This window comes from Sipha flava, unplaced genomic scaffold (genome assembly GCF_003268045.1).
Source record: "Sipha flava isolate LNK unplaced genomic scaffold, YSA_version1 84_pilon_pilon, whole genome shotgun sequence".
Taxonomy (NCBI): domain Eukaryota; kingdom Metazoa; phylum Arthropoda; class Insecta; order Hemiptera; family Aphididae; genus Sipha; species Sipha flava.
This window is the reverse complement of record NW_020273626.1, coordinates 1,318,452-1,334,533: the sequence shown is the minus strand read 5'-3', so window position 1 is coordinate 1,334,533 and position 16,082 is coordinate 1,318,452. Positions and strand designations below refer to the sequence as shown.

The window sequence follows — 16,082 nt, the reverse complement described above, 5'->3', positions numbered from 1 at the left end:
TAATATTATGACTCTATACTACTCTACTATTATTATTATGATATATATCATATAGACATTTAACGATGTTTAATACCAGATAACAATTATTCTATCGATAAGATAGAGTATAGACGACAAACTTTAATATTGTATGATAAAATTTGAAAATATAGATCGGGCCAGATAAAAAAAGCTCTTGTGCCGCCAGTTGCCAACCCCTACCTAAAGGTATCGTAACATGGCCGCAGGGTATGCAACTGACGGTTTATATTCTACTTTTTTTCGGAGACTGCTAATTTTTCTTCATAAATACACTATTGTAGGTGTATGCGCTATAGCTTCATTGCATACCCCGAATTCAATGTCTGGCTACGCTTATGGATCGTAATATGCCATAAATATATATATATATATATATATTGAATATGTGCTAAAAATGTCCCATGCGGATATTTAACAATGAAACAATTTTCTAGGGCTAAGCTATTGCACGAGGCAAACGTTGAATATCACGTCACTAATTATACTCGGCTATAGATTGAAGGCACATGGATTTTTCGAGTAAATCATTGACGAGTACTGAATGATCAAACGGGATATTTACGTCTATATAATAATATATACATCATATTTTAATTAAAGCTCATACATGGTGTACAGGAAACGTTTAATTTAAGAAGGACGTAAATGAAATGAATGGGCAAAAGCAGTGTCTATTTTAGTCATCTGAACAAATATAACTCTACTAATTTATTTTAAATAATTTGTAAAACTATTTAGAAGAACTTATATTTCAATAATTATCATTAACATTTCATTGGAATATTAACATAAAAAAAACTGAAATATTTCGTAATTTGTTAACAAAAATGTGTTTTCAAAAATGTATCTAATTAATGATGTTAATATTTACATGGATACTCTTTTTGTAAATAAACTTTAAAAGTATTTATTATGTTCTTAAAGTTTACCCTAAGTTTATCAATTTTTTCTTGATATTAAAACTTTCTTTTAGTTTTTTATTAATCGATAAAAAAAGTGAATTGTGCTAAAAGTTTGCTAAAAACTTACGTGTCCAATAACAGTTAAATTAAAGGAATTTGAAGGATTAGCATTTCCAAAATTATACTAAATATTCTTTATAAAAATATAATAATAAAAGATATCCCAAGATATTCCTAACCTGAACTCAAAGATATAAAAATAAAACTCACATCTATTATACAGAAAATGTTTCTCTACATTATAATAGGCACGGTGGTATCAACAAATTATTTTATGGAGCTCGCCACCAAACTGTGGGACTGTGTTTTTTTCTCACTCAAACACATGATTTAAATTTTAAACGCTTAATATAAAGATTAAGTAAAAAAAAAAAAAAAAAAAAATGAAATAAATTATTATTTTGTTCTGATTACACTAAGGGGCGGATACAGAGGCCCTAAACGGAAAGGGGGCAATTAATAAATAATAAATATAAACTACTAAGTTATAGGCTAAAACAATATCATCTATTTTAAAAAATAAAGGTGTTTATTTTTTAGATAATGAAGAACTTTATGTATTTGTTTAAAAAAAACTTATTAATCTTTATAAATTACCGCTAATTATTATATATGATAAATATTATATATAAATTAATTAATAAATTATTTTAAATTATAAAATCTTTTTTTCTATTATTTTTTGAAAATATATCTATCACTTCATTTATGTCAATATGTTGATCTCGATGACAATGTAAAATCGCCAATTCAGGAAGTTTTTCTTGCATCGCAGCCAAGTTTTTATTTTCTTAAGTGGAGAAAAACTCCTTTCAGCCGACGCTATACTAACTGTAAAACTAGCTAAAATCTTTAACAGTGAATATATTGTTGGAAACATATCTTTATCACAATGTTCTAAAGAGTTTAGAGCTGTATCAGGAACATCATTTTTTTCTTTATTCCAATATTCTTTCCACCAAATCATTTCCCCTTGCAACTTTCTAATAAAAGCTTCTCTATTTGCAAACCTGTCACTTAATCTTTGTACATTTAGAAACTGATTCCAAATAGATTCAAATATTTGTATTGTATCTTCGTGTATTTTAGAAATTAATATTTTTGGCACAAATATTCCTAAATTATTCAAGCTCAATGTTTCTTCTGTAAATCTTGATTTCTTATCGTTTATCATAAAATCTAAAAACGGAATGTATACTGTTACACGGAAATAGTCTTCTACATTTTTAATATCCGGATTTGATCTGTGATGCTGTGATGATATTGTTCTAGGCTTTTTAACAGTGATCTCTAATTTTTCCATTTTTTCAACAGTTTTAATGTACAAATTTTTGAACTCTATTTTACTGTTTAATCTAAGTTTATTTAAAATATCAGTAGTTGTATTTATGCCGTTAACTGCAGACTGTTTATCAAATAATTTTTTTTCGCAAAATTACATTTAGTGGTTTTGTAATCGAAAATATATTTGAAACAACATAAAGAATGATAACGAAATCGCAGTTTATTGAATTTAATATTACCTTGGCTTTACTAGATGACTCTCGATTATCCCAAACGGTTATTTTTTGAAGAGAATCCATAATTTCCGAAATTCCAATTAAAAACTATGTCACTGTTATATTCCGTTTAACCCACCTGGTTTCACAAAGCGAGTGTATTGAGGAATGTAGAACAGACTGTAATACAAAATTTCGTTTCGAACTTCCGTGAAAAAATGAAATAATTCCTTAATTTGTCCAAAACTATTACGGATAGACTGAATTTGACAGCCTTTAGAAATGACAAGATTGAAGCAATGATTAAAACACGAGCATCTCACAGCACTTGGTATCTTTTCAAGCATAGTTTTTACTGCACCACACACTTTTGAAGCCATAACGCTACAACCGTCAGTAGCAATACCAACCAGTTATTAAAATCCAAATTGAAGTTTTTCATTAATTTTAAAACAGTTTCTTTTAATTATTTACCATTTATTTTTTGTTTTACTCGTATTTCAGAATTATCGGAATTATAATTGTGTGGATCTATAAAACCAAGAAAATTTTCATGAATAGTGTAATCATCATTAATATATCGTACAACTAAACATAATTGAGATGTAATAGATATATCTGTAGTTTCGTCGAACATTATGTTATAATAGGGAGACAAATTTACTTTGTTTATAATATTGTTGATAATTAATTCACTTCAGATGGATATAATTTCATCTGCGTAGTTTTACTTTTTTATGTAACTTTGGAACTTGTATTTTTCAAATAGTCTTCTAAATCCTTATTCTCAAACTATCAAGGTTAGCATAGTTAATTTAAAAATAAATTTATTGATTACTGTTATTGTAAAAGCTGCAGTAGTAAAGAGTAATAGTGAAAGTGAATTAGAATGGTAGGTATACATATTTTGATGACCCAAATTCCAAAAATAAAATATTAATTACAAAAATCAAATTTGATACTTTTTTGGTGAACGGGGGGGGGGGGGAACTGCCCCCATCGCTTCCCCTTTTATCCGCCCCCGATTACACTTATAAATCGAAAATAAAAAGTAAAATGTCTCGTTAAAAAGTTCCCGTTATATCATATTATATTGTATCAGAAATGACGAAAATTCCACGTATTTTTCAATAATTTTTGTACAATAGTAACAGAATGAAAATAAATAAAAATATTATTAAACACGAGGCTTCGTGTATAAATTATGTATACCATATATATGTATGTGTGTGTGTGTGTTGTGCTTGAATATAGTGAATTCCATCAGAAATTGATGCACGCATACCTTTAAAACGTCCGGTGAAAAATGGTAGGCACTCGCTGTTAAAGTTATTCGGTCCGTCGCATGCATGACATACGTAAACTGCCAACAAAAAAATACATTAATATTAATGCGCTATTACAGGTCTAATGCACATTTTTTTTATTTTTTGCGTTGAGTTGCATATTTACAGTTTATGCAGAAAGTCAAAATAATAAAATCTATAAATTATAAAATTATAAAAATTATAGTAATGATAATAAACAGATTAATATGATTTAATTTAATTTTTAGTTATTAATCGTCTGAGAGTATATTTTTAAGTTTTTACATATAGTCAGTGGCGTATATAGGAATTAATTTCGGGGGGGGGGGGGGGGGGGTATGAAAAAATATATACTAAATGAAGGTTATAAATTAACTTATTTTTAATAACTATGAAAATTAGAATACATAAATTTAATTACAGGACAAAGTCTAATTTTTGAGGTAGATTTACAAAATTATTTATCACTTCTTCAGTGTTTATTGAAATACTTAGATGAATTGACATGAGATAATTCTGTTAGTCGATTTTTGCTTGTACTATTTCTCAAGCACGACTTCAATCTTTTCAATATCGAAAACAATCTTTCTGATGACGCTGTTGAGACTGGTAAAGTTACTAATATTGACATTAAGCACCATATATTTGGAAAAAAATCAACGGATAGTTTATTCAAAGTATCAATAGTAGATTTGGATTTCTGACAAACCACGGAACATTTGCAATTATTCTGAGGACTTTGTTTTGGATAATTTGCATTTTTTTGATGTGCGAAGATGCACAATCACCCCATACCGGGCAAGCGTAGGTAAGAATTGGGCGTATAATTTGCTTAAAAATTAGGAGAGAGCATTTTTTTTCCCATACTAGACAGTTTGGTTTTAATTAATACATGGATTAAAGAAATGCACACGTGGGTCGTACTAACCATAAATTTCGGAGGGGGGTTTGAACCCCCCCCCTATATACGCCACTGCATATAGTTATCGACTATAAGCAATGAGGATAAAAAATATGAACGATTATCTATTATATGTATATCTATATACATATCTATTATAGATTTCGTAAGAATAAATTTATTTTACAATTAAAATAAAGTTTGAATATTGAAGAATATTTTGCCTATTTTTATGGAATATATTATATTATTGTACATAAAATAAATTATATATATTGTTGATTTCTGAGTTGTGATTTTCTCATTGCTGGAAAAAAATTTTATTTGACTTAAGAACGATAAAAATCATTTAGTTTCTTTATTCAGTCAGGGAATAATAGAGAACAACTATCTGAATATTTAAATTATAGCTTAGTTGCTATTATAAATAATGTACCACTGACATGGGTCGACATGGAAAGGTCATTCAGTTTGTATAAAAATATTTTAACAAATAGAAGAACAAATTTAACTTCTAGCAGTATAGAGCAATACATTAATGTAAATAAAAATAAACTTTGTGATACATAGATTATACATTTTAATTAACATTTTTTTATGATTTACCAAAAAATGGTGTACAACCCTGTTTACAACAGTTATTTAATGGTTTATATATATATACATATTTGTTAAATGTTTTAAATTTAAATAAAATGGTATACAGTAAAAATGTATTTTATCTTAAAATAAAGATTTATAAGGTATTATAATATCTTGAAATTCTTAAATACCCATATCCTATAATTTCATTTTAAAATATATTTTTTTTAAAGTTATTCTACATTTTACACTTTTCCAAATAAATAGTCAACAACAATAATTTATTATTTTATATTTTGTTTCATTAAATTTGTTTTATAACTTTTTTATTATTTTATTTTATTAAATATATATTATTTGCTTCATATCTAACTTACAGCATCTGAACTAATCTATTTTATTAATTGACTATTTTACTAAATCTGGATTTTATGTTGCTTAAAAATGCAGTTATATGAAGAGATGATTTAAATTATTTTCCATAGTTCAATTAGTTTATTTATGAGATTTAAAAATAGATTGAGTTAAAAAGAAATTAAAAATCTAACAAGAAAATAATTAGAAGAATTATGGTTAAATTGTTCAACTAATTAAAATAAAGTTTTTTTTTTAGAAATATGTTTAAAAATTAACTTCTTCGAGAAAAAACAAAAATCAAAATGAACCATGTAAAATGTACATGTTTAACGAAAATTATAATATTAAAATCAAATTAAATAAAACTTGATAATGTTGGAATTAATCAACTGGAATGTATAAAAATATTATGATTTTAAATAATTAAAAGTTATCAACCAACATCAAGAGGATTATTGAAAAGCTATATATAACATTTTCGCATTATGAATTATTGTATATTATATTATAATGCTTCCGAAGACTTGTAAAATCGTTAAGGTGGTTAATCCTCTTATTCACTGATTCTATGGCTATAAGTCCACTGGTATATAACTATCCACTTATTGTGTGTCCAATATCATTGTACCTGATATTTAAAACATCGATATTCCATATAGTGTTTGATTATTAGCGTTGGAGTGAGATGTTTATAAAATGTTCGTTCGGAGTAATATTTTGTTTTTCCTATAGCATACCGTTCACGTTAATAGAAAACGGAGTTCTTATCTACTACTACTTGCTGCTAACAAGTTACGGATCGACACATGCATACCTCCCCAATTAGTTTTATAATGCAAAATAAATCGACATTAAAATTATGCTCTTGGTTCATCGAAAACTAAAGCATACACTCACTAATTCTTCTATCAATTCTCTGTTTGGTAACGTTGTGTTATCAACAACAATAACGAAGAAGTTACGTTTGTAATACGAGCTGAAGAACGATTGAACATATACCTTTTTGGCAAAACAATCGAGCATAGAATATTTTATGCGAGATTGTTACATTCACGTTCCCGAAATTTTGTAACTAATATTATTCACCTATTTTTTCATCAACTATTAAAATACTTAACTTAAAAGAGCCGCGAGCCAAGAACCGAGTGTTGTCGGCAATGTTATCGATTTATTTAATGCAATTAATATTAGTTTTATCCGTAATATATTGATATTTTAAATATTTAGCATTGGAAGAAAATATAAGATAATTACGGTAGTTACGCTTCCAAAATTATTAGGTATAAGAAATAATTCAGTTTATACATATATTGTTCGATCACCTATAATCGTATCACATATAGTGCGTTGTGTAGTTATAGTTATATAGTGTATATAGTATAATGTACTTTTTATATTTTTAACATGGATACAACAATAATTTTGTCGGAAAGAGGCAAAGAATTGGCCTTAGTGAATTTTTACAGACATAAGTTAATTGGAGAACGAAAAAAAGATAATCTTTTGAGATGGAAGTGTATCAATAATAAAAGTTCAATAATAATTTTCTCTGGGTTAGATAAACGTAATGCGATTGAAACTTCTGAACAACACAATCACATTCGAAATTAAACTGAAAAAATATTATAAAAATACACATTTTGAGAGAAAATGAATAGTTAATATAATTAAAAATTGAAATTGGCAAAATCACAGAGTTTTTTTATGCTCAATCATATAGGTGTCTATTGTATTTCTATATCCTTTGATATATCAAAAAATTTGGTCAATCATGTTGTAAAAAGGGAGTTTTATTCTCAATCGTATAAATACGTATGAGATTATGCGAGATAGAGTTACTTAGTCAAAATATCGGCTGTTAATAATCTGTAGCGTAGTATCCATTGATGCACATACGGGGTTGATACGAGAGTATTTACTCCTTAGCACTTCCAGTTTATTTTTAGATAAAGTATACTGTCAAAGAATTTTTTTTTTTTTTTGTTTTTGCTTATGAAAATAAGTTTATTTCAATTTTTATTCGTATTACTCAATATTAATATTATCGTTACCAACATTAGTACAATAATAAAAATAAAAATAATTTTTTTCGATTTATATTATATTTTTAATGAACGTAAAGCAACGCTATGTTGGTTATACATATATATTAAACCATATAAGATCGTTTATTGAATATAGGTTTTCGTTATCTCAATGTTATTTTGAGATTAAAATACTTTATGCTCACAAGGTGTAGGGGGTGCGAGGAGCTAAGCTCTCCATTGGTTACCTTGGGTTCAATAATCTTAGCACTCCAAACTTGCATGCTGAAAGTACGCCTATAGTTGTATCAAAGCACGTACACTTATTTATAAACGTTAAACAGTTAAAGAAATAATCGGTTTCGATCGTACCAACCAGCACATTAAAAAGTACACGTATACGTAAGCCCAGGTGAACAAACATACGCACGTACAAATAAAATCATAATGTATAGTGTATTAATCTTAACAGGAAATGTGTTCACTTAACGTAAAAAATCCCGTTTAAAGCGCAAAAAATACTGTGAATTCCAAGGTTGATTATTTTTTTTTAAATATGAACACAAACACGATTTATTTTGTTGTCCAAATGCCAAAACGAAAAATTCTCTAACTGTATAATCTTTTAAGATAAAGTTATCAGATCCGGTACTCAAAATTTAGACGTCGAGGTTTTCAATTAAATTTGCATGTCACATCGTGCTTATAAACCAAATGAAAAAAATGTTATGAACATTTTACTCGTATACATGGAACAAACCTTAACCCCGTGGCACGGATATACAAGAGAAAAAAAAGTAACGAAGATATGAAGAGACAAGTATAGTATGCGGTAGATAATATATTATCTAAGGAGAGTATATTATACTCTCCTTTATTATATACCAGGACTAAATTTTAGTTTCCAACAATTTGTTTGAAGAATTGTATACGTTTAAATAAATCAAAATTATTTTGTTATTATAAATTGTATGACAAAAAGAATTTAAAAAAATACTTTCAATAATTGATTCCTACAATATTTAATCTATTTTGAATACTTTACATTTTAATATAGTACTTGGATAAATTATAAAACTTATAAAATTATAACTTATTATATTAATAATTAGTATTTTTAATATAGTAATAAATATTCTTTAGGAAGAAGCCTAACCTATATGGAAATTTATTGATGGAATAAAAAAAATTCAAAATTTAGAAGAATTGAAACGAGTACAGTATAATGTTGGAGAACAACTACAAAAAAAAAAGTACAAGGACTGTGCTAAAGACTTCATCAGTTAATTACAAATTATAATACTAATGATAATAAGAACATTGCTAGAGGTATAATTAGTATTCGAGGTGTGAAATATTTAATTTAAAATATTTCACAAAAACGTTAAATATCGAAACTTTTTTAACACTAATATTAATGAAGGTTATTTATTAATTATTAATTATATAATTTAAAAGTTCTAGTTCTAGGTATAATCATTGATATGAATGGAATGAACACCGTGGTTGACATATAACTATATTGGGGTTTTGTTTTCGAGTTTTTATAACATTAGTGCTAAACTTAGTTTTTTCCCCAAGGTAAGGGCTTATCATCGGCAATATCGACAAACAATGTATCATATATGATGATACTATTATTATGACTGAATATAAATATATTATTTATACTTTATTTATTTTTAATATATTATACTATTATTATTATTTATTTATTATATAAATACCTATAAGCAAATTAATTACAATAAACTGCCTTAATTATATTCCTATTAAAAACTTGGCTACATTGCATACCACATTTATATTTATATTTATATATTTAAATAAATAACTGATAAATTAATAATTATATTATGCTATATTAATAATCAGTACTACAGTGAACTAATGTAAGAATTCAATATAATCAGTATTGAATCATTATGTTTTTTGTATGTTTTTTTTTGTCAATAAAAATAATGTTGAATACCATTTTTAATGTATAATACCAAAGAAAACCATTACTAATGAGTAGTTAGTGATTGTTTTCCCTAATATTATAAAATCGTGAATTTAAGTTATAAAAATTATACGTAAAATTAAACTTATTAAAAAAAAAAAAAAAAATGTACCTATTATAATACAGAAATATTTCACTATTATGAATTTCATGAAATTTCCAAACACTAGGTATAGCATATAATTTGTCACTAAATGCTTAATCGTCTATTTTCGCTATTATTAATTCGCGGTTATTGTTCCGCTATTTTGGCCGGATACCATTTATAGTAGTAATCGGCTTAACCAAATGTCCTATCAATCAATTGATAAGATTGCATTTGGAAAAATGGTGAGTTGAAAAAATCGATGATTAGGATTCGTTAGAAAAAAAGAATAAAAAAAAATATGAAAATAACGCATTCAAATTCCGTGTAAAAAGAGAGTAGCCGCGCAGCGGAAAAATGAAATGTGATTTTGCAATACTGATGCTTTTGCGAGTGACGAAAATAAACCCTGTGCAATATAATGGCGAATTGCGTAACACGATGTATTCCGGGACGCATAGAAACATAGGTTTCGTAAAAACGTGTAGCGTCTTGCGCGTGTATATATATGATATATATATAATATAAAACATCGTAAAATATTATTAGCGTCTGTAAATTGTATCGAAAAATCGTTTACGCAACAACAGCGCTGTTTTTTTTATTAACACTGTGTTTTCGTTATGCGACTGTTTCGTAACCGCTGTGCGTCTCGTGTACTCATCCATTGTCCGACGATACGCTCGTTAAATGTACTACGCACGCACGTATATATAAATATATATGTATATATATATATATATATATAATTATATGCCGGCTCGTAAAAATGTTATATAATTATATTTTTCAATCGTCTCGTCGACCAGCAGGGATGCGCATACGTAAAGGGTTGACGGTCGCGCGTGTTGTACGACTGCGGAAACGCGAAATAGACAATTAACAATGGTGAAAAAGTGTCGAGGAAAAACTTTTAATAATTACTTATCGATGTCAGCAAGAACGATGATCGAGCGAGTGACTTGCAGCGAGTCGACGGCATCCACGAACGCACGCCGAATACACATGTGCGAGCCGAACCTACCGCAATCCGCTCGGGAATCAATATTGACAACGAACCAACAACGAACCACTTGCAGTGGCGTTCGTTCTGGTATACTAGTCTACTTTGTCTTCCAAGGATTATGCGACGCTGGTAATGAGTAGTGCTACCGTATTGATGGACCTATTTGGACGAAAAATCAAAAATAAAGCGAAAACAGCGACGTTGGTGCCATACTGATTTGTATAAAAAAAGGAACGGTACGGAGCCTCGGGTTTAGGATCCCACTGTAAAGGTTTACTTTTGTAAATATCGATTAGAAGAAAAGTTCCTTTCTCTGACCGTTCCGTGATAAAATTAAAGCGATTTAAATACTTAGAAAATTTAAATAACGTAAACATTAATAAATTAATATAGATAAATTCCGAGAATAGTTAAAAACTGACGAACCTGTCCACGCGCCATCCAAACTTACACAAGGTTGTGTTCGCGAAAAAAAACCTACTCGCGTAAGTTCGATTTGCACATGTGTACCCTACGCGATACGACCGCACGTAAACGAATATCTCTGCACGTTTCCGCCGTCTTCCATTGACTCTTCGACTGTCCGGGCAGCAGCGTTGAGGTCGCGCAAAGCCACTCGAGAACAGACACCGACGACATCGCCAATCGTTATGTTTAACATTCGTCCGGTTCGGCACGTATATATAATGATGATAATTAGTATAAAGATACATGTATACACACGTTCGTGTTGAAGTGGAACGTGTGTGACTCGTTATAACGCACACGGCGGCCGCAAAACTGTAAAAGGGTTTCGTCGGTCGTAAATAGTGTGTACGTATTGCGGTGAAGACTTAGACGACGCGTACAATAATAATATTGTGTACGTGTATTTATTACACCTGATTGCTGCTCGGGGTGGGTCGGCGGAGATATTACGTGCAAACGGATACGCTCTCCCGTCGTCATTTTAATACACACACACACACACACACACACATATATAATCAAACGGGTACGTATTATTGCGTTTCTTCAGACAGCAACCCCTTTGTCGCTAATTAGACCGGTGTATGAGTGCGCAAGCGTGGTTGTTATTACGTAACAACGCCGTCGGTGTGGAGTAGAAACGAATGAAAAAAAAAATATTTAAAAGCGGTTTATTGACGTGTAAGAATACCTTCAAGTCTCACGTAATTGTACTTGCATTGACCGCATGGTATTAACGTGTAATGATATTTAGCAGCGGTGACTCTCTCCCCTGCGAGGTGCCTATCTCGTTAGCCATGATAATCGGCAGAAATCAACCCTTCGTTTAAAAAAAAAAAAAACAAAAAAAATTAAAACTCTTATAAACACACACACACACACACACACACACATGTTCGCGATAAACGGTAATGGGATTAAAATAGGGTAACTGGATATTTATACGATGCACGCGATAAAGTTACACTTTGTGTGATTCGTGTGTACGGATTAAAGCTCCCTGTTTAATGTACTATATATGCGTTCACGTATTCACGTGAAATTAACATTCGTTAATCTAAAACCTTGTACTTGAAAAAATCGTGCTGTACGCAAAGGCCGGTCACGATATAGAACATATATATAGTGCAGCACCGCACAAATATCCGTGAACACGTGAATAACTCTGTTGTAGTATTAGGCAATTCAAATTTATTGTTTAGGTCAAAGCATCGGTGTAAACTTGAGGGGGGGTTAATAGGTGGGAAATTGACCCCCTGTAATAAATACGGTAATAAATACTCAATAAATAATAAATAAGTGCTCCCTCTGATATTTAAAATACCTCGTTTTAAAATAAGTACAATACAGCTGATTATAGCTGTTACTATATAATTTTTTTTTAAATCTTAATTTTCAATATTTGTTTATCTAACATAATGTTAGAAAATGAATAATTTTGTATAATAATATATAGGTAGTAAAGCGACATTTAGCCGCGGATAAGATTGGATTAGGCCACCGGGGCACCAGGGAATGCCCCGGCGGGCTACTTTAATTTTGGTTAAATAAAATTACTTATATTTTTTGTTTTTAATTTATTGCGTCTATCTTCTATTCTTAAAATAAAATAAAAAATATCACCTTGTAACACGGTATTACTAATGGATACGTTGACACAGGATTAGATAACTCGAAATTTGTATATTGAACATATTTAAAATGTAGCGATAGGCCAATTGATAACAATGATTTCATCACAATATTTATGAATAGAAAAATTGTAGGAAATTCGAATACAAAAAAAGTGTACAAATTTATAATTAATATAATATTAAAAATAATTAAATATTTATTAGATATATCTATGCAAACTAGTACCACTATAATTTATAATAAAATATATGTTAAGAATTTTAAGTATATTCATAATTTATCAACCCTAATAGAATTTCATAAATATAAACATTTAATATATATCTCTGATCTTGAGTATAATACCAGATACATATATAATCGAAATACATGTCTTCCAAAATTTAATAATACAATTGTTGGCCAAAAAATTATATAATATATTTGTCTAAGTTTTTGTTGTAAGTTAAATATAAATAATTTTCATAATTTAAAATCCTTAACTTATATAAGAGTTTTAGATTTATTAAGTATTTAATTAAACTAATTAATTATTTATTAGTTTAAGTTATATACAAATAAGAAATTATAAATTGTTATGTACCTGTATATACGAACTTAAATAGATAAAAGTCGTTGCTCCCTCACAAGTTTTGCTTATAAAGGTAGCTTTAATATTGTATTTTATTTTTTGAAAACTTTAAATTACGAATTATATTATTACAATAAAGCTTACTTATAATAATAAAAAACAAAAACGTAGTTGAAAGCTTTTATTTCTTGGCTGCTGAAGCATTAACATTTTATATTACACAGTTTATTAAACATTGTGTAGTAAACAGAATGATAAACGAAATTTAGGTATTCTAACTGAAAATTCTTGAATTATAAATATTATGGACTGCGACCAAATCAAAACTAAGATAAACAGTATAATGATATGAATTGAATACTCAAATATAAGCATAATATATTCTTACTTATTTTACTTTTAAGACAATTTAATAACATAACGTTAATACCTTCGTTTATTTATATACCTATTATTTATATTCACATTGAAATTAAACATTATTATTATATCTATTTGGTTACTTATATGCTTACATTTGCTGTTGGACGGTTTGATATGAATTATCTTAAGGATACCTTTATTAAGAAGTGTGCTGATATTATAAATGTGTCAATTATAATAAAGTATTGTGGACTGCTAAACTTAGTGGGTTTTCTCAAAGCACTGAATTATAGAATACGAGTCTATTGAAATTAAACATAATTTAAACTTAGTGTAAATTACATGGATGGATTCGTTTTAAAAATATTATACATATGATACGTTTGTATTAATTTTATACATTTTAAAATCAGTCGCGATTTGCATCTTGCCCGTTACACACGTTATCGTACGCTCCTCTTAATTGTTGTGTTCCCGTTATTATTTTGTGTTCAAATGCGACAAGTTGACTACGTAAAAATTCAAAATCAACAAGCATTTTTGTAAAAAATGTTGTGCGTTTAAAACCAACCAATTACCGTTTATACAACAAAAATATTCGTCGCGCTATCGCTGCAACTTGCGTGACAACCGTTACCCTCAAGATAATATGTCGTAGCCTCATAATACATCACGGAAACAGAAAAATAAAAAATAATAATAATACACTATCTACTCATTTAAAAACAACTAATGATCTTGTAGACGTTATCGAAAATATGGACGATGATTTGAATAATTGGAACGAAATCAAATCATCAAAGGACGGTAAACGAAATCATTCTAGCTCTTCCGAACAAAAAACTCCGCGAACACCAGTGAAGAAAAATAAAAAGTTTTTTTTTTCTGCAAATCGTTACGAAGTATTATTATAAAACGATCATGAGACTATTCTCCCAACGATTGATCCTACTAATACTAATATTAAAAAACCTGTAGCATCCTTAAACGTTGAACATAAGTTTACTCTACCCCCACCAATATTCTTAAGACTACTACACGTTACATTTACTGATCTGTGCACAAAACTCATTGAGATTTTGGTGTCGAAAATTTCCACAACAAAGCTCTGGCAGACCACCTCAAAATTATGACAACCAATTCAGATTCATATAGATCCGTGTCTTAAGATCCGTGGTCCATTTCTTAAGAGAAAAAAAAGCTAAATTTCACACCTACCAGCTTAAAGAAAACAAACCAACTCGAGTTGTCATTTGCAATCTTCACTCAACTACTCCGTCGGAGTTAATCAAATCCGAGCTCGAACAACGTCTTTTTGAAGTCAGGTACGTCTCAGCTGTCCTACACAAAGTAAATAAAAATCCACTAATTTTGTTCTTTGTGAACCTCGAACCAACCAGCCAATCCAACGACATTTTCCAACTTACATCCCTTCTCCACACAAACATTAAGATGGATGAACCTTATAAGACTAAAACTATTAGTCAATGCACTGATTGCCAAGTATATGGACACACCAAATCGTACTGTGACTATCCAGCTCGTTGCGTTCGCTGCGGTGGTCATCATTTATCAGCAGAATTTATCAAATTATAAAGGATGCTCCATCTACAACGAAAAAAAAATCTAATATCAAGTAATCACTTATCTAATAATTTTAGCTCTAAAAATACTTATGTACAAAATACCCACTCAGTGAAAGTCTCCATAATACACCCTTTAGAATCTACTCCTACCTACGCCTAAGCTACTTTTAATTCTCATTCCAATCATACGGTACCTTCATCTACTCTAGACATAAAATAATGTCAACCTTCATTGATGAGTTTAAACAATTTATTAATCCTTTAATTGTTCTACTAATCAAAGTAATTTCAAAACTTTTAGATTAAAAATATGTCTTCTTCAACAAGCAACTCACTCTGATTCTCCAATTTAATGCTAACATCCTCAAGAATCACTAAAATGAATTACAGGTTAAACGTATCGATATTACTCTAATATCAGAAACGCACTTCACTAAATATTCTCATCTTAATCCCCTTATTTCCAATTCAGCGTCTCGCACAATTCCAAGCAATCCCACACGATGACTGAAAAGAAATTGGTGTCGAGATTTACTAAATGAATAAATAAAAATGATAAAACAATTATTAATAAACAAATAGGTAGTGCTTTCACTGGATGGCTTCTTTCCCCACGCTTTCATGTACAAAATATTATCTGTATATATAAAACAGTAAGCTGATTGACTGCTATCAACGCACAGCTCAAACCATTGGACGGATCTGGCTGA

At 29.1% G+C, this 16,082-nt stretch overlaps 1 protein-coding gene across 1 annotated transcript; it reads right to left on the bottom strand.

Moving 5' to 3' along the window:
- Positions 1 to 1,661: 1,661 nt before the first annotated feature.
- Positions 1,662 to 11,409, bottom strand: LOC112693289. The gene is made up of 4 exons (XM_025568284.1): positions 11,176 to 11,409; positions 10,668 to 10,908; positions 3,771 to 3,848; positions 1,662 to 2,165 (listed from the first exon to the last, which is right to left on the bottom strand). The coding sequence occupies exons 1-4, from the start codon at positions 11,188 to 11,190 to the stop codon at positions 1,693 to 1,695; spliced, it is 807 nt and encodes a 268-aa protein (XP_025424069.1). The 5' UTR covers positions 11,191 to 11,409; the 3' UTR covers positions 1,662 to 1,692.
- Between the last annotated feature and the right edge of the window lie 4,673 nt (positions 11,410 to 16,082).